Here is a 20,773-nt window from a genome sequence, read left to right as displayed (position 1 = left end):
GATGCACCACTGCAAAAGGCAGCAGCCTATTCACTATTGCTCATTAATGCTGTGTTTGCCCATTTAGGTCAGTCCTAAAGTTCTGGTATAAACAAATAAATGCCACAGGAAATTTGGACGTCAACTTCTGCTTGCAAGATGGCTGTAGAAATTCAGCCTAATATCTGCATAAATGTGATCCAGGCCATATATTTGTCATTTTCTCTGCTGTTAATCAGGCAGCACAAGCTACTCCACAGTAACCTTCTTGGGTTTGACCTTTTTACATTCTCAACAGTTGAAGGTAAATGCAGAATTAATTGCACGTTCACTAATGTCCTTTAAGGAAGGAAATCTGCCTTCCTTACCTGGTCTGGCCGACATGTGACTCCAGAGCCACAGCAATGTGGTTGATTCTCAACTGCCCTTGGGCAATTAGGGATGGGCAATAAATGCTGGCTGGCCAGTGACACCCATGCCCCACAAATGAATTGATTCAATTTCAGTTACCATTGCACTGCATATGAGTGAATTCCTAGGCAGTAATTCAGTCAAGTGGTTCAGATGGTGTAAAACAGAAGAATGAACTTGGTTTCAAATTAGTTTTTTCTCTGAATCCCTTTGGGGTTATTGGTTGCCATCTTTCACCACCCCCATCCAGTATTTGGGGGGTGGTTGCCATCAAGTTTTCATTGTTCCAAGCCTTGACTATACGGCCAATTTGAATATGAGTCAAAGAATCTTCATGTCTTTGATAGTTAAACCAATATTAAAATTATTAACTTATCTTAGATACAGAGGAGCAAATAAAATGTTTTAATCCACTTTTCTTTGGACTTGTGTACATAGACTGACCTTTTTAATGTTATTTTTTTGATTACCTGCCTCCATTTTTAACTTTGTGTAATAAAACATTGTTTTGCTGTGTGCTGAAAATTTAAATAATGACAAGTTACAAATTATATGATTCTGTTAGCATTGGTGCAGAGTCACAATGTATTTAGAGTATTCTTTCTTTGTACTCATTTGAAGAGATGTTAAATGATCTTTTTACAAGGCTATATAATAGAACTTCAGTTTTCGCAAATCCTGGTTTTGCAACATCATAAGATGAGATCATGGTTTGGATTTTGCTGCAGAAATAACTGTGAAGCTAAAAGCACTCACCACTGTTAAAGTGTAAGTTACAAAACAACCTCTGGGAACCACACATGCAGTTAAATGTGGAAATCAGGAAGTTGCTCTCTGAGTTACCCTACTGTTCTAAATGTTGTTCCACGCTAGTAGCTCATTGAAAGATTCAACATGGAAATACATTGACGCCCACAAAAGAGTAACAAAAACATTTTGACCCTCGGTTTGACTGTGCCATGGTATAGTGAACTATGGATTTGTCTGTGACACCTTGTGTGAAACTGTCCAAGTTTTGACCATTCAATTAAATGGGTGAACTGCTGCAGCCAACAGTTTAATTTTAAAATAACTAATTTGTTCAAATAAATTGGAAATAGAGTGAGGGGATTTGTTTCCTTGCAGTGTTGGGGCCCTTGTTTGTTTTACTAAGCATTTTTTCAATTGTGGATATATTCATTTCATTGTGTCAATAGCATAGTGTGTAGGATGCATTAGAGGCATGGTAAATGGGGTGGATGGTTTGAAAAGGTTGGATAGAGATTTGTGAATAGCAGCCCAGTGTCATACCTATAAATGCACTAAGCCCTAGATGTTAGAACAAAATCTCAAAACTCCAGAAAGTAACCCCAATCCTTGGGGATGAATTGGGAGAGCTGTCCTACAGACTAGTCAAGCAACAGCCTGATGTAGTCATACTCATGGAATCATACCTTACAGATACTGTCCCGGACAACACCATCACCATCCCTGGATATGTCCTGTCCCAATGATAGGAGAGACCTACCAGAGATGGCGACACAGTGGTGTATAGTTGGGAGGGGGCTGCCGTGGAAATTTTCAACATCAACTCCGGACTCCATAAAATCTCATGGGATTGGATCAAACATGGACAAGGAAACCTGCTAATTGGCACCTACTGCCCTCCTTAAGCTGATGCATTAGTACTCCTCCATGTTGAACACCAATTGGAGAAAGCACTGAGTTTGGCTCGGGCACAGAATGTAGTCTGGGTGGGGAACTTCAATGTCTGTCATTAGGAGTGATTCAGAAGAAACACGACCGACTGAATTGACTAAAGGACATAGCTGCTCGACTGGGTCTGAGCAGGTCTGAGGAAACCAAAAAGAGGGAAAAACCTACTTGATTTGACTTATTGTCACATGTATTGGGATACAGTGAAAAGTATTGTTTCTTGCATGCTATACAGACAAAACATACCATACACAGAGAAGGAAAGGAGAGCGTGCAGAATGCAGTGCTACAGTCATAGCTGAGGTGTAGCAAAAGATCAACTTAATACAAGGCAGGTCCATTCAAAAGTCTAATAACAGCAGGAAAGAAGCTGTCCTTGAGTCAGTTGGTATGTGTCCTCAGACTTTTGTATCTTTTTCCTGACAGAAGAAGGTGGAAGAGAGAATGTCTGGGGTGCACTTGATCTCATCCTCACCAGTCTACTCAGATACATCTGTCCATGACTGTTGGTAGGAGTGACCACCCACTCAGTCTTCACGGAAACAAAGTCCCGCCTTCACATTGAGGATATCCTCCATCATATTGTGTGGCACTGCCATTGTGTTAAATGGGATAGATTTTGAACAAATCTGGCATCTCAGAGGACTTCAGCAGAGCAGAATTGTACTCAACCACAATCTGTAACCTCATGGCCTGGCATATCCCCCAGCAATGTTGAGGGATCAACACTGGTTCAATTAATAGTGCAGGAGGGCATGCCACAAGCAGCACCATCATATCTAAAAATGAGATGTGGAACTGGTGAAGTTATAACACAGGACCAAACAGCACAAGTGGCATTGAATAGGGCTAAGCGATCCCACAACCAGAGGATTCCGCAACTCCTCTCCTGACCTCATTGTAGCTTTAGGTCAAACATGGACAAAAGCACTAAACTCAAGAGGTGAGAGTGACTACCCTTGATATCAAGGCCACATTTGACAGAGTAACATCGATAACTCTAGCAAAACGGAGTCAATTAGAATCGAGGGAAAGATCTCCAATTATTTAAAGTCATACATGGCACAAAGAAAGATGGCTGTGGTTGTTGGAGGTTGATCATCTCAACCGTGACACATCCCTATAGGAGCTCCTCAGGGCACAACCATCTTCAGTGATGTTTCCTCCATCATAAGGTTACAAGTGGGGATGTAGAGGGATGATTGCCCAACATTCAGCACTATTTCTGACTCCTCAGAAATTGAAGCAGTCCCTGCCCAATTGTAACAAGACCTCGAATATAATTCAGGCTTGGGCTGATATGGGACAAATAACATTTGCGCCACACAAGTGCCAGGCAATGATCATCTCCACCAAGACAGAGTCCAAAGATGTGCGGGTTAGGTTGATTGGCCAGGTTAAAAATTGCCCCTTAGAGTCCTGAGATGTGTAGGTTAAGAGGGATTAGCGGGTAAATATGTGGGGGTAGGGCCTGGGTGGGATTGTGGTCGGTGCAGACTCGATGGGCCGAATGGCCTCCTTCTGCACTGTAGGGTTTCTATGATTTCTATGAGAGTCCAGCCATCTCTCCTGGACATTCAGGAGCATTACCGCCATTGAATCCCCCACTATCATCCCGGATGGTACCATTGACCAGAAACTGAACTGGCCTAGCCATATAAATACTTTGATGTGGAGATGCCAGCATTGGACTGGGGTGGGCACAGTAAGAAGTCTCACAACACCAGGTTAAAGTCCAACAGGTTTATTTGGTAGCATGAGCTTTTGGAGCGCTGCTCCTGCATCAGGTGAATACTTTGGCTACAAGAGAGATCAGAGGCTTCAAATTCTGTGGCGGGTAACTCATCTCCTGATTCTCAAAAGCTTCTGCACCATCCACAAGGCAGAAGTCAGGATTGTGAAGGAGTACTCTCACTTGCCTGGATGAGTGTAGCTCCATCAACACTTGAAGCTTGAAACCATCAGCACAAAGCTGCTCGCTTGATTGGCACCTGATCCACCACCTTCAACATTCACTCCTTCTACCACCAGGGTTCAGTGTTGGGGCCACAGCTGTTCTCTTTATATATTAACGATCTAGATGACGGGACTGGGAGCATTCTGGCCAAGTTTGCCGATGATACAAAGATAGGTGGAGGGGCAGGTAGTATTGAGGAGGTGGGGAGGCTGCAGAAAGATTTAGACAGTTTAGGAGAGTGGTCCAAGAAGTGGCTGATGAAATTCAACGTGGGCAAGTGCGAGGTCGTACACTTTGGAAAAAAGAATAGAGGCATGGACTATTTTCTAAACGGTGACAAAATTCATAATGCTAAAGTGCAAAGGGACTTGGGAGTCCTAGTCCAGGATTCTCTAAAGGTAAACTTGCAGGTTGAGTCCGTAATTAAGAAAGCAAATGTAATGTTGTCATTTATCTCAAGAGGCTTGGAATACAAAAGCAGGGATGTACTTCTGAGGCTTTATAAAGCACTGGTTAGGCCCCATTTGGAGTACTGTGAGCAATTTTGGGCCCCACACCTCAGGAAGGACATACTGGCACTGGAGCGGGTCCAGCGGAGATTCACACGGATGATCCCAGGAATGGTAGGCCTGACATACGATGAACGTCTGAGGATCGTGGGATTATATTCATTGGAGTTTAGGAGGTTGAGGGGAGATCTGATAGAAACTTACAAGATAATGAACGGCTTGGATAGGATGGACGTAGGGAAGTTGTTTCCATTAACAGGGGAGACTAGGACGCGGGGGCACAGCCTTAGAATAAAAGGGAGTCACTTTAGAACAGAGATGAGGAGAAATTTCTTCAGCCAGAGAGTGGTGGGTCTGTGGAATTCATTGCCACAGAGGGCTGTGGAGGCCGAGACGTTGAGCGTCTTCAAGACAGAAATTGATAAATTCTTGATTTCTCGAGGAATTAAGGGCTATGGGGAGAGAGCGGGTAAATGGAGTTGAAATCAACCATGATTGAATGGTGGAGTGGACTCGATGGGCCGAATGGCCTTACATCCGCTCCTATGTCTTATGGTCTTATGGTCTTATGGTCTAATGTACATTGGCAGCAGTGTGTGCCATCTAGAAGATGCATTGCAGCAATTTGCCAAGCCCCATTCAATTACACTTTCCAAACCTGAAACCTCTACCACCTAGAAGGAAAAGGGCATCAGACACATGGGAACATGACAACCTGTAAGTTCCCCTCTAAGTCACACACCTCCCTGACTTGGAACTATAATGGCTATTCCTTCATCGTCGTTGGGTCAAGCTTTTGGAACTCCCTTCTTTCCAGCATTGTAGGTGCACCTAGACCACATGGACTAGAGTGGTTCAAGGAGATGGCTTGGCAGCACTTTCTCAAAAGCAATTAGGGATGGGCAATGAAATGCTGGCCTCACCTGCGATGCCCACATCCCTTGAACTAATAAATAAAACCTCAATATATAGGTGCATAATTTGGTTGCATTTGCATGTAAGTGGATTGAGCTGCATCAGAAATTGTTATTTAACATAAATGTTCTTGGCCAGCTAGTTTACTGGCACTCAATCCAAGCAATCATACTCTTGTGTAGAAATTGGGTATTATGTTGGTTTTCGTTCTGTTTTTGTCAGCAATGTAAAACTGCACAAAAGATACATTTCCTATATTTTGTTGCTAACAAAATCCTTACCTACAGGAGGTATAAAGTCAGAAATTTGTCCCAAATATTGTGGCATCATTTTGTTTTGACGTATGTTTATTTCTGACGTATCTTGTAATCACATCTCACTTTGAATTAACCTCCCATCCCCATCCAATGATGATCAGAATTTCCTCAAATGCTATTTCTCCTAAAATATAAAGATAATATAGTGAGCTTTGGCATTTCAAACCATACTGTTCTTTGAAAAACTAAGAAACGTGCCAATTTTAGCCCAAAAAGAGTAAATGAGTACCAGTAATTGTGGTTAGGGATGATTTAGTTGTGCTTTCCCCTAGGCTACCATGTAATTACCTTAATTAGACTGTTAGATAGCATTTAACAGGTTCCAGGGGCAATTCTCTAATGACTTCCGAAGCTATAAACCTATGATAGTTTTTTATTCTGATGAGAAAGACATCTTGATTGACTACTGCAGCTGTCCACTGTATCCTGATCTTTTGTGCAGTTACCTAGAAGTGCTGCATTGAAATGCTTTGCAACAGTCTAGTTCCATCATTACTGTCATGATGTCTCTAACTATCTGGAATCATGGTGTTACCATGCAATTCATTTTTAATCATTAGAAAGATATCTCGCCGCAGCCTCATAACATTAAGCTTGCTGCAGCTTGTGTATTCTATTGCATAAATAAATAATAACCCATTTGTCAAAACCAATTTCAGTTGAGAGGGTTGTGGGGATAGTACCAGTACTTCGCTCAATCATCATTTAAAGATCAGGAAACCATCATCATAATGAGAGTTATTTGATCTGAAACATAAAAGGGAGGCTGCTATTTTCCACACGTTTTGCAGATGAACTAACAAGTCGCTATCTTGTTAGTTAATGCTTTTTCAAAAGCTGTATTTCCCTGATATAAAATTTGTTTGAACTAAAGCTGCTATGAGATCAGGAGCTGAGTGGCTCATTTTACCACCAATCTTTAGATCCCAGTTTCTGAAATTTAAAAGTGCTGCAGCTGAGAAAATGCAGCAGTACTTTTCCATTGCGTAATATTGACAGTGTAGGCTTAATCTTGAGTTAATACATTGAACTAGGGATTGCTTTGATAAACGGCTGCCTTGATAGATGGTACATGACAGTGGCAAGGACACAGAATGCACTCTTGAGTGGAGAAGTTCAAAGTCCATCATGAAGAGTGGCTCAGTAGCACATCTATTGACTGAGCTGGCCAAATCCTAAAGATGTGGAGATGCTGGCGTTGGACTGGGGTGGGCACAGTAGGAAGTCTCACAACACCAGGTTAAAGTCCAACAGATTTATTTGGCAGCACAAGCTTTCGGAGCATTGCCCTTCATCAGGTGAGTGGGAGTTGTGTTCATAAACAGGGCATATATGGACACAAACACAATTTACAAGATAATGGTTGGAATGCGAGTCTTTACAGGTAATCAAGCCTTAAAGGTACAGCCAATGTGAGTGGAGAGAGGGCCAAGCACAGGTTAAAGAGATGTGTATTGTCTCCAGCCAGGACAATTAGTGAGATTTTGCAAGCCCAGGCAAGTCGTGGGGGTTACAGATAGTGTGACATGAACCCAAGATCCCGGTTGAGGCCGTCCTCATGTGTGCGGAACTTGGCTATCAGTTTCTGCTCAGTGATTCTGCATTGTCGTGTGTCGTGAAGGCCGCCTTGGAGAACGCTTACCTGAAGATCAGGGGCTGAATGCCCATGACTGCTGAAGTATTCCCCGACTGGAAGGAAACACTCCTGCCTGGTGATTGTTGAGCGGTGTTCATTCATCCGTTGTTGTAGCATCTGCATGGTCTCCCCAATGTACCATGTCTCGGGACATCCTTTCCTGCAGCGTATCAGGTAGACAATGTTGGCTGAGTTGCAAGAGTATGTACCGTGCACCTGGTGGATGGTGTTCTCACGTGAGATGATGGCATTTGTGTCGATGATCCGGCATGTCTTGCAGAGGTTGCTGTAGCAGGGTTGTGTGGTGTCGTGGTCACTGTTCTCCTGAAGGCTGGGTAGTTTGCTGCGGACAATGGTCTGTTTGAGGTTGTGCAGTTGTTTGAAGGCAAGAAGTGGGGGTGTGGGGATGGCCTTGGCGAGATGTTCGTCATCATCGATGACATGTTGAAGGCTCCGGAGAAGATATCGTAGCTTCTCCGCTCCGGGGAAATACTGGACGACGAACGGTACTCTGTCCGCCAGGTCCTGTGTTTGTCTTCTGAGGAGGTCGGTGTGGTTTTTCGCTGTGGCACGTCGGAACTGTCGATCGATGAGTCAAGCGCCATATCCTGTTCTTATGAGGTCGTCTTCCAGCGTCTGTCGGTGTCTGTTGCGATCCTCCTCATCCGAGCAGATCCTGTGTATACGGAGGGCTTGTCCGTAGGGGATGGTTTCTTTCACGTGTTTAGGGTGGAAGCTGGAGAAGTGGAGTATCGTGAGGTTATCCGTGGGCTTGTGGTACAGTGAGGTGCTGAGGTGACCGTCCTTGATGGAGATGCGTGTGTCCAAGAATGCAACCGATTCCGGAGAGTAGTCCATGGTGAGTCTGATGGTGGGATGGAACTTGTTGATGTCATCAACTATGTCCTAAAGGACATAGCCGCTGGACTAGGTCTGCAGCAGCTGGCGAGGGGACCAACAAAAGGAAAAAACTTACTTGACCTCATCCTTACCAATCTACCTGTCACAGATGCAAAGTCCATGACAGCATAGTCCTTGTGGAGACACAATCCCGGTTTTACATTGAGGCCACCTTCCATCGTGTTGTGTAGCACTACCACTGCACTAGATGGGTTAGATTTAAAACAGGTCTTGCAGCTCAATGCCTAGCATTCCTGAGGTGCTGAGGACCATCACTAGCAGCAGAATTGTACCCTGTAACCTTGTGGCCTGGCATATCCCCCACTCTACTCTTACCTTCAAGCCAGGAGGCCAACCCTGTCTAATGAGCGCAGGAGGGCAGGCAAGGAGCAATCACCAAGCATACCTGAAAAAGAGGTATCAGCCTGGTGAAGCTTCAACACAGAACTACTTGCATGCCAAACAACCTAAGCAGCATGCAATAGACAGAGCTAAGTGATCCCACAGCCAACAGATCAAATCTAAATGCTGCAGTCCTATCACATCCAGCCGTGAATAGTGGTGGATAATTAAACAACTAACAAACAGGAGGATGCACCGCAATTATCCCCATTCTCAAAGATGGGGGAACTCAGCACATCAAAGATGTACAGGTTAGGTGGATTATCCATGCTAAATTGCCTCTTGGTGTCTCAAGATGTGTAGGTTAGGGGGATTAGCGGGGTAAATACTTGGGGTTACAGGGAACAGGTTTAGGTGGGATATCCCCTTAGTTATTGTCGGTGCAGAATCAGTGGGCTGAATGGCCTCCTTCTGCACTGTAGGGATTCTTTGATCAGTGCAAAAGAAAAGGCTGAGGCAATTGCAACCATCTTCAGCCAGAAGTATCAGATGGATGATGCATCTTGACCTCCTCCTGAGGTCCCCAGCATCGCCAAATGCCAGTATTCTGCCAATTTGATACACTCCACGTGATATCAAGAAATGGCTGAAGGCACTGGATGCTGCAAACAACATTCCGGCAATAATCCTGAAGATTGTGCTCCAGAACGAGCCATGCCCCAGCCAAATTGTTCCAGTACAGTTACAACACTGGAAATGTGGAAAATTACCCAGGTTTATCCTGTCCACAAAGAGCAGGATAAATCCAATCCAGCCAGCCGCCACCTCTTCTGTCTACTCTCGATCATCAGCAACGTGATGGTGGGTGTCATTGACATGGCTTTCAACTAGGGCTTACTCAGCAATAAACTGCTCACTGACCCTTAGTTTAGGCTCTGCCAGGGCCATTCAACTTCTGACCTCATTGCAGTCTTGGTCCAAGCATGGACAAAACAGCTGAATTCCACAGGTGAGATGAGAGTGACAGCCCTTGACATCAAGGAAGCATTTGGCCGGCTTGCAGGAGTGCGAGCAAAACTGGAGTCATTGGGAATCAGAAGGGAAAACTTTCCACTACTTGGAGTCATACCTAGCACAAAGAAAGATGGTTGTGGCTGTTGGAGGCCAGTCATCTTAGCCCTGGCACGTCCCTGAGGAAGTTCTTCCAAGTCCTAGGTCCAATCATCTTCAGCTGTTACCTCTATGACTTTCCCTCCATCGTAAGGTCCGAAATGACCACAGTGTTCATTGTGTAATTAACCATGTTTAGCACCATTTGTGAGTCCTCATGCCGAAGGAGGCCATGTGCATATGCAACAAAATCTGGACAATATTCAGGCTTGGGCTGACAAGTGGTTGGGGATTCTGCGGCAAGTAACCATCTGACTCCCCAAAACCTGTCCACCCGCTACAAGGCACAAGTTAAGACAGTGGTGGAATACTCTCCACTCGCCGTTCCTTTGTCGCTGGGTCAAAATCCTGAAATTCCCTTCCTCTCAGCACTGTGGGTGCACCTACAACACGGACTGCAGCAGTTCAGGAAGGTGGTTCACCACCACTTTCTCGAGCAATTAGGGATGGGCAGTAAATGCTGGTCTGGTCAGCGACACCCACCCCCTGTGAAAGATTTAAAAATCACTAACAACAACCTGTATCTGTGTATTTCCTTAAATGTCAAACTGGTGCTACGGCTTTGTGGATGCAACATAGCAACCAGTGTATGTCTTGATCCAAGCTATAACTGGGGTTGCTGAGCATTATAAGGTAGATGCATCGATATCACATTACATTTGCAATATACTGGACACTTTGATTTCCTCTGAACCTAGGAGCATCAGTATAGTTAGTTTGCACTTTTAAGTATAAATATTGCAAAAATTCAGTCTTAACTGTGTGATTGGACATCATAGAAATATAGAATCATAGAAACCCTACAGTGCAGAAGAAGGCCATTCGGTCCATCCAACCTGCACCGACAACAATCCCATCCAAGCCCTATCCCCGAAAGCACACATATTTACCCTGCTAATCCCTCTAACGTACACACCCCAGGACACTAAGGGGCAATTTAGCATGGCCAATCAACTTAACCTGCACATCTTTGGACTGTGGGAGGAAACCGGAACACCCGGAGGAAACTCACACAGACACGGGGAGAGCAAGCAAACTCCACACAAACAGTCACCCAAGCTGGGAATCGAACTTAGGTCCCTGGAGCTGTGAGACAGCAGTGCTAACCACTGTGCCACCCTGAACTAATCATAGATTAAATTCATCATAGAATAGAAAAATAGAATTTAATCTATTTTTCCTTTCCAACCAGATTTTTGACACAGGACCTCTACTAATGTAACATTCTTTTATCCTAATGCCCAGACAACCTTTGTGAATGTATTAGCTATGTCATATCACCACTCTTAGTACGAGTGTGTAAGCAATGGCATATATTCTTTTCATGAACCAGGAATGTAAATCTTGTGTGCAGCCATAATTGTGCTACATGCTCAGTATAAGCCAGTGTGACTGAAAAATCTGGACTATTGTTTAACGATCCACATTATTGACAGAGTGAAAAAAAACAGCTTTACATGACCCTCGAATTAAATTGGCCTAGTCATATATTTTCAGAAGTCTAGCTGAGTGTTACTGACTAATGTAATCACAAGTAGCCAGTGAAATGAGTCCCAATGATGTTTTGCATGGTAAAAGGAAGGATATATAGCTAGCATTAAATGAAGTGTGGCTTGAATTGGAGACAGCTTGCATTCATTACTCCAAACTGACTCCAGAGGAATAATTAAAGCAAAAACTATCTATCAGTGATTGGGTACGGGAAATGGATCTTAACCAGTGAAGTGATTTTTGCAATGTAGTCACTATTAAAGTGTAAGCATGCGTAGAAGCCAATTAGTATATTGTAGGGTTCCACAAACAGCAATGCGATAAATGACCAGGTAATCTGTTCTTAATTCTGTTGTTTGAGTGATAATTAAAGCACAAAAATTTCATGCATCCATACAATTTTTCTTCACCATGTATTAATGTGTGTTAAAACAACGACTTGCATTTTTGATTTGATTTATTATTGTCATGTATTGGGATACAATGAAAAGTATTGTTTCTTGCGTGCTATACAGACAAAACATACCATACATAGGGGAAAAGGAAAGGAGAGGGTGCAGAATATAGTGTTACAGTCATAGCTAGGGTGTAGCGAAAGATCAGCTCAATATATGATGGGTCCATTCAAAAGTCTGATCTCAGCAGGGAAGAAAGAGTCGGTTGGTACGTGGTCTGAGAGTTTTGTATCTTTTCCCCAACGGAAGAAGGTGGAAGAGTGTATGCATGGGGTCCTTAATTAAGCTGGCTGCTTTTCCAAGGCAGCGGGAAATGTAGACTGAGTCAATGGATGGGAGACTCATTTGCGTGATGGACTGGGCTACGTTCGCAACCCTTTGTAGTTTCTTAGTCTTGTTAGAGCAGGAGCCAAACCAAGCTGTGATACATCTGGAAAGGATGCTTTCTATGGTATATCTGTAAAAATTCTGAGGGTATAAAGGAAGCTACTGCTGTGGGAGAAGAAACTGCTAGCTGGTAGTAAAAAAACTGGCAAGGTGGCCTATGGGCGGAATTTCTGGCCATTCTTGCCAGTGGGATCATCCAGTCCCGTGCCGATGGCGGCCTCTCGCTGCCAGGGTGCGAACAACTGGAAGATCTCACCATAGGCCAGTGGCGGACCACTTCCACCCCTGCAAAACACGCTATGGGGAGTAGCGGGGAGGAGGGGGGGGGTGGAGAATCCTGTTTAAATAGCAAGTTTTAGCAAAAATGCCAGAAAATCAAGGCAGCATGGCTGAAAGTTCTGCACTGATGATGGAATGGGATGCACAGTAGGTCTGGAGATCGAAGAGAAATGGGCTGTAAGGTAAAGCTGGAGGAAGTTGCGAAGGTGGGGTAAGATGAAACTGGGGATAGATTTTGTAAATCAGGACAAAGATGTTGAATTTTGTGTCTAGCGGGTTGAGTAGCATTATAACATTGCGTCCTGGTGCCATGAACATGCAGGAGGCAGCTGAAATCATTAACTTGTTGGACAAAGTACTATACTATTGATAAACGCAAGGTGTGTTACTTTAAGATTTAGCATTTGAGCAAGGCAGGGATGGGAGAAAGGAGCAGTGCTGAAAGGAAAAATGAGAGGTCACATGAAACTAGGCTATAGTCTTAACAGGTTTATTTGAAATCACAAGCTTTTGAAGCACTACTCCTTTGTCAAGTGACTTTACAGCAGCACTCCAAAAGCTTGTGATTACAAATAAACCTGTTGGACTATAACCTGGTGTCGTGTGACCTCTCACCTTGTCCCCCCCGAGTCCAATACCGGCACCTCCACATCATGGCCACCATTGAAAGAAAGAATGACTGAGTCTAGGGCTAGAACCAAGATGATGAGCAGTGAATACAAACAGTCTTATAAATCGTACTTCGTCCAAAATCTAAATCATCCAGATATATTTTCAAGATGGTAGCCATTTGCAGTTGGAAATGAACAAGAGGACGTTGAAGTTTTAAGTTTGACCAAGAGTTTCCAATATGGGTACACAAGGTGGAAGGTTGGCAAATATCCAGTCAAATTCTGACATAGTAACACTTCAAATTAATTTGATCATACGTGATGCACTTTGGGATATTTCTGAGACATAAGGCACTATACAATGCATGTTTTTTTTTTCTCCCTGTCGTTCCCCAGTAAGTCCTTTTGAAGATGGGAATAAAAAATAATTACTGGAGTCCCTGGTGCTGTTTCAAAAATACTACGGCTTTCTTGGTTTCTTTAATTGTTTTTTATTTACCTGAGATCAAATACTGGTGGTATTCTCCGTCTCCTGCACCTTCTGGTTGCTTTCTTAACCGTATAGAATACACTGTTCTGACATTTCCTTATTCATTCTACTCTTACCATTTAAACTAAATAGATCATATAAAATTGTTAATATGTGTATTTTGCAGTACTACTTTACAATTCCTTTTTCTCTAGGCTTGAAAATTATCTGAAAAATGACATCTTTGATCGGATTCCTGACTCTGTTGATTATGAAATGTGCAGCAGTTGATGCGGGCATTCAGGATGGCATCACTGCTGACTTTTCTGTGAAGATTTACCACCATTTGCGGTCGATGGAGAAAGATGGAAATATTTTTTATTCTCCATTTAGTATTGCTAATGCTTTAGGAATGGTGGAGCTCGGTGCTGATGGTACAACTCTCGAGCAAATTCAACACGTTATGGGCTACAATTACATGCAAAAAGGTAAATACTGTCTGCTTCTTAAGTAGAATTGATTTTTTGTTTAGAGAGTCTGGAAGATAGACATAAAATCCTTAAATGTGAATTATACATGCATGGTTCCAGTTGGTTAAGTTCATAGCTTAAAAATGCCCATCAATTACCTTGACTTGGAAGTCTCAAGGTATCCAATGCCTGCTTTTTGGAAAGTATCCCTTAGGCTGTAACTCCTGGATCTTGATCTTCATTTGAATGACAAGTATTTTTGGGTGAAAGGTTTCTCCAATCAGTGGATCTTGAACATTCCAGATAAGGTAAACCATTGTAAACTTATAATACATTTCACCACCGGTGAGGTGCCCATGCTCAACGTGGACCCCTACCACCCTGTCTGGATCCCCTTCCAGTGAACAATGTGGTATCCCTTTGACTGCCTTGTTTGTGAGCATTTCATGCAGCCTTGTTGGGGTCCAGCTTTCTTTCCCTCAGTCTTTGCATTCCATCGTCTGTCATCCTCATCCCTCTCCTTGCACCTCTGCCTGCCATCGTGCCCTCTTGTTGTTCCGCCCTCAACCTTGCACAGCCCTCCTTCCACACTGCCACTTTGTTTTCTCCAAATCCCCTCTCACCCCACCCCCGGTCTAACTTCAGACCATTGGCTTGGTGGGTCCATGAGTTCTACAGCACAATGCTGGAGGGCACAAGCTGCTTTGCCCAGAAGATTGACGTTCAGTGCAACAGGAGGGATGCAGCACCATGGCAGGTAAGCTATGAATGCTGTACTTACCTTGAAGTCTCGAGTGAACTGAGGTCTGCCATGTGCATACCACTCTTTTTCAAACGGGTTTGATGCCAAAGTGATTTCCCACTGATGTGACACAAGATTGAAAGGCCTGACGAGATTTTGGTGATTAGCTGTTTTAATGAGCATTCATGAGATGCAAATGGAGTTCATGCCACCAGGAAGTGGGAGACTAGCCCACCATTAACTCGCATGGAGAGAATTGCAAACTGTTCTTAATGCTGGCGTGTTTCTGACTTTTCGGCTCCCACTGGATTCTCCATTCCCATCTGCCACCAAACCCATCGTGGGCAGGTTGGGAGAATTCTGCCCTTACCGCTGGTGCAGCTTTTGTACCTTATACAATTACATGCATTATTGTACTTCGCTCTAACAAGAGCTGATTGTGTAGATATTTTATGTTGTATGGATAATTTCTGTATCTATTCTGTGAAATGTCATTTGTATGAGGTTAGATTACATGCCACATTTAATTTTCATTATTCTTCCAACGATGGCAGCCTTGCTATATAAAATTTTCTTGTGACTTACTCCTCAATTATTTTGGCTTAGTGCTGTTGTTTTGTATTATGCTATATTAATCTTGTTGTTAGATGAGAAGTTTCTACTAAAATTAGTCTGGTACTTTTGGACAAGGTCTTCAAGGCAGTCATTCCATGGATGATTTCGCCATCTCTCCCTGTCCTATGATTTAAGTTCCAGCTATATGTGGAGCCTGAAATTCCCTAAATGTGGAAGACCTTGCAATGTGAACATTGTTCCAATATGGCAGAACAGTATTAAGGAGTATATATTTTTAAAAGTGCTGAATTCTATCCTGTTCAGGTGAGGAATTTGACTTGTTACGGGATCTCTCTCAGTCAATGAAAGCAGACAGCCAGAAGTATGTGATGAAGCTCGCCAACTCTTTGTTTGTGGAGAAAGGATTTGAACTGAGTGACAAGTTCCTTCAAATGCTGAAGAAATATTTCAGTGCCAGTGTTGAAAATGTTGACTTCAGCCAACCTTCTTCTGTGGCTGATCATATCAATGAGTGGGTGCAGAATCAAACCAACAGTAAGTATTGTCAACGTGTGAAATGCTGTGAATAGTGACATTTGTGTGTTTGAACTGTCTGTGTCGTTGCAGAGAATTGGAATTATACAATACAGAAGGAGCCTATTTAGCCCATCGTGATTGCAATGGTTCTAAGAACTATGTGCTTAATTCTGCACTGCTGTCATCCTAGGCTTGACTTTCTCTTAGTTAAGCTTACAGGTTTTACTTGTGCCTCCTGACATTCTCCAAGGGGACTCAGTGCAGCCTTGTTAGGAACAGCAACCATCCTACTCTCTCTCTAAACTTCCTGCCTAGCATGTCCTCAGGACTAACCTCCACAAACTCCTTCCTTTCCATTCACCCTTCCTACTGATGATCCTGTGGGCTCTGTGTCGATCAGCTTGCACCACTTTCTCTTCTTCTTGATCCAGAATGCCCATTCATTTGTGAACAAGGCGCTTGCCCATCTACTAATTTATTGTGGATGATTACATTGACATCATGGCCTTGATAGAAACCTGATGATACCTGTCTGCTAATTGAAACCTTCCCCCTAGCTATACCTTCCACTACTTGCCAAGATTGCTGTGGCGTGTGGCTCTTATCAACAAATCACACGTTCATTTGTCCCCATACTCCTCTGGCACTTCCTCCTCCTTTGAATGTCTCACTTTGCTCTACCCCTTGTTATTCTCATTCACCATTGCACACCCAAATGCCATAAAAGATTTTCACCGAGATGTCTTGGGCGGAATTCGCCCATTTTCAGACTAAGTGCTCAGATGTCCTGGGATGGAGGACAGTGCCGAGATCAATATCTTGCCCCCAGCCCAGTCCCACTTAACCCCCAGGACCCTTGGCCCCTCCCTCTGCAGCCTGGCAGCGGCAAAGGGACAAATGGCTACAGGATCTACCTACTTGATTCCTCTTGGGGTCCAACATGCCAGGTCCACACTGGCTGTTACCAGCACCTAAACCTGCCCACTGCATTTCCTGCTGGGGAGGCAGGTGTATGACGGGAAGCTGCTGAATGGGCTGTCCAACCTGCTAATTATATTACAATTAGCGGGCTTAACCCGATTGGGACCGGCAGGGCGCATTGGGTGAAACTTGATTGCCTTAACACCTCGGGGGAAATCTTGATTTTTGGCTGGCACCCTGTTCAGCGGGTCATTGGGATTCCCGCGGACTGTCTGATTCCAGCTGGAGAATTCCACCCCCACCCCCCACGCCCTTCCCCAACTGATTTCCTCATTCAGCCTCTGCACTGTGTGACTTGTCAACTTCAGAGATTTTAACTTTCTTTTCAAGTCGCCATGCTTTCTCTTCTGAGTTCACTGTCCTCTTATTCTCGCTCCATGTAAACCTCCCAACCCATATTCGTTGTCATCCCTTTGAACTTGCCACCTTTTGTGATCTTGCTTGTCTCATTGTATCAATCACTAGATTAAGACCAACTCTGATTATTGTATCACTTTCTGCCGACCCCAACTCTACTTAATCTGGCCACACTTCGGCACCTATTCACTGAGCGAGAATTTAGCATGACCAATGCACCTAACCGGCACATCGGTGGGAGGAAACAGGAGCACCCGGAGGAAACCCATGCGGACACAGAGAGAACGTGCAGACTCCGCACAGACAATGACCCAAGCCAGGAATCGAACCGGGTCCCTGGCGCTGTGAGGCAGCAGTGCTAACCATTGTGCCACCTGGTCTCTTGAGCAACTTTGATTTTAATTGGTGGCTGCACGAAGGCCCGAAGCTCTGAATTTCCCTCCCTTCACTTCTCTGCCTCTTTCACCTTTTAAGATGCTCTTCAAAACTTACCTTTTTTGATGAGCTTTAGACCATCTGTCCTAATATCATCATAAAAAGTTCAGTGTTGTATTTTACTTCATAAAACTTCTGTGAATCGCCTCGGGGGCTTTTTAATTATGTTACATGTTGTTATTGCTGTCTTTCCTCTACTTCTTAAAATTTATCCTTTGAAATATTCTGTTTTTGATTTTAAAATTTTCTTTTGAATATTCATTTTTCCTTTTCAAGCATTTGTGGATGCTGCTGCCAACACTGTTTCTGGGAAAACATTTCATCTCCAAATAGCTCTCTGCATTAAAAAACAATCTCCTAACATCTTTCTTTTAGTGATGTTTATAAGTTTATCCCTTCTGCTGCTCTGACGAGTGGCAATAGTTTTTTCCCTATTTACTTAAACATACTACCTCATTTTGAGCAGCCAAATTAGATTGTTCCTCAAACAATTGTTTCTTCTAATGAAAAGAGGTCCAGTTTCTTCGACCTATTTCAAATAAAGCCCTGGTATCATCCTAATGAATCTCTTTGGCACTCCCTCCCTAAAGGGGGGCACGGTAGCACAGTGGTTAGCACTGCTGCTTCACAGCTCCAGGGTCCCCGATTCGATTCCCGGCTCGGGTCACTGTCTGTGTGGAGTTTGCACATTCTCCTCGTGTCTGCGTGGGTTTCCTCCGGGTGCTCCGCTTTCCTCCCATAGTCCAAAAATGTGCGGGTTAGGTTGATTGGCCAGGTTAAAAATTGCCCCTTAGAGTCCTAAGATGCGTAGGTTAGAGGGATTAGCGGGTAAATATGTGGGGGTGGGATTGTGGTTGGTGCAGACTTGATGGGCCGAATGGCCTCCTTCTGCACTGTAGGGTTTCTATGATTTCTATGATTTAAAGGTGGGTGCCCAAAATCCAGTGAAATATTCCTATCCTGTTTGGTATTTCTTGTGGGCCTTTATGCCCTATTATTATTTTTTTATCCATTCGTGGGACATGGGCGTCGCTGACTGGCCAGCATTTATTGCCTGTCCCTAGTCGCCCGAGGGCAGTTGAGAGTCAACCACATTGTGTGACTCCAGAGCCATAGCATAGGCCAGGCTGGGTAAGGATGGCAAATTTTCTTCCCTAAAAAGGACATTAGTGAACCAGATGGGTTTTTCCCAATAATCGGCAATGGTTTTATGGTCATCAGTAGATTCTTAATTCCAGATAATTTTTTATTGAATTGAAATGCCACCATCTGCTGTGGTGGGATTCGAACCCGGGTCCCTAGAACATTAGCTGAGTTTCTGGATTAATAGTCCAGTGATAATACCACCAGGCCAGCACCTCCCCCAGATAAGAAAAGGTAAAAATTCATATGGCGGCACGGTAGCACAGTGGTTAGCACTGCTGCTTCACAGCTCCAGGGTCCCGGGTTCGATTCCCGGCTCGGGTCACTGTCTGTGTGGAGTTTGCACATTCTCCTCGTGTCTGTGTGGGTTTCCTCCGGGTGCTCCGGTTTCCTTCCACAGTCCAAAGATGTGCGGGTTAGGTTGATTGGCCAGGTTAAAAAAAAATTGCCCCTTAGAGTCCTGGGATGCGTAGGTTAGAGGGATTAGCGGGTAAAATATGTGGGGGTAGGGCCTGGGTGGGATTGTGGTCGGTGCAGACTCGATGGGCCGAATGGCCTCCTTCTGCACTGTAGGGTTTCTATGATTTCTATGATATGTTATCTTCTCCTTCCACATTTCAGGATTTGTGTATCTGAATCCCCAAATACATTCTGTTCTAGTTTTACTTTTCACTGTACTGTTCCCTTCCTCCTCTCACACTCACAGCTCAACTCGCATCATTTTGCCCAATCCAGTTACCCATGTCCTCCTGAAATTACTTAGCCCTTTTCATAGATTTTTATATTTTCAATCTCTGCATATCCCGGAGGAATGCTGCTGTTTGTATCTCTCCGGTTTGAAAACATTAGTAACTATTGATTTTTGCCTGTTTTGTCTATTGATTTTGATCAGTGGACAAAGCAATCACATTAACATTTCAAGTGAGAAGCCTTTGGGAGAACATTTAGAAGTTGGCAAATGTTAAGTGGGTTCATCGCTGTATTTTTGTTGTTGAGTGCTAATGGTAGCTAAATTTACAACATGCTCCTGAATAATTTTACTTTGTGTTGTTTTGAGGGGGAGGGGTAATAACACACTGGCAAAACCCTGTTGCTCAGAGATTGATACGCCATCTTTAAAGGGCGCCCCGACCATAACCTGAGTAAATCTCTTGCCGCCCCCCCCCCTCCCCCATCCCTCCAGACAGAGCCCACAGGGGCCCCCAGCTGATCATCGGCACCTCTTCCCACATCCCCCACAACAGGCACTTCTGGTGTCCCAGCTCCTCTGGCCACCATCACATCTAAATTAATCCCTGCCCCCTCCATGAGGCTCCTACTGGGGCCCGCCTCTTGGCACAGGTTGGCACTGCCATATTGCCCACCTTTGCCAGGCAACTGCCTGGCAATGTCCCTCTCCCCTGGGGCCTACACTTAAACTTTACAACCCCGGGAGATCCCCATGACAGGTTCCCATCTAGGTGCCCGCTGAATATCTGGTGAGATGGAGGGATGTCCCGAAGAGAGAGAGTGCTCGCTAATGACGTGCTAATATATTAAAATGATCTTTCTGTGGTCTGAGTGTTTCACACCACTCCACATGCGAGAGGCCGGTATGATTGGAACTCAGAAACTCACTGGCGTGAATCATGCTCTCCGGATTTCAAGCACACACCGCTATTCCCACAGATAGAAAGTGCGGGTTCAAAATTGCCCCAGTGTGCAATGAGTTTGGCTGGTAATTTATATCCCTCAGTGAATTGTATCTCTGTGGAATGCTATACTTTGACCTTTTCTTTTCTCAATTGCAGGTAAGATACCAAATCTTTTATCACCAAAGGACTTCAATGCTTTAACTCGTCTAGTCCTCGTTAATGCAATTTACTTTAAAGGAAATTGGAAGTCTCAATTCAGAGGAGAAAATACACGTACATTTCCTTTTACCAAAGATGATGAAAGTGAAATCCAGATCTCTATGATGTACCAACAAGGAGACTTCTATTATGGTTTGCAAATGTTTAGCTTTTTTACTCAGTTAATTAAAATTGACC

At 44.0% G+C, this 20,773-nt stretch overlaps 1 protein-coding gene across 1 annotated transcript in view; it reads left to right on the top strand.

The window, feature by feature from the left end:
* LOC144490722 (neuroserpin-like) overlaps window positions 1–20,773 on the top strand; it is a 49,838-nt gene that overhangs the window by 2,928 nt on the left and 26,137 nt on the right. The window contains exons 2-4 of the mRNA XM_078208433.1: window positions 13,739–14,011; window positions 15,615–15,845; window positions 20,534–20,728. Of these exons, the coding sequence (XP_078064559.1) occupies window positions 13,759–14,011; window positions 15,615–15,845; window positions 20,534–20,728 (679 nt within the window). The 5' untranslated portion in view covers window positions 13,739–13,758. The remainder of the gene's footprint in view (window positions 1–13,738; window positions 14,012–15,614; window positions 15,846–20,533; window positions 20,729–20,773) is intronic.

This window comes from Mustelus asterias, chromosome 3 (assembly GCF_964213995.1).
Source record: "Mustelus asterias chromosome 3, sMusAst1.hap1.1, whole genome shotgun sequence".
NCBI classification, from domain to species: Eukaryota; Metazoa; Chordata; class Chondrichthyes; order Carcharhiniformes; family Triakidae; genus Mustelus; species Mustelus asterias.
Note: the sequence above shows the minus strand (reverse complement) of the source record. Positions and strands in the feature narration are given on the sequence as shown.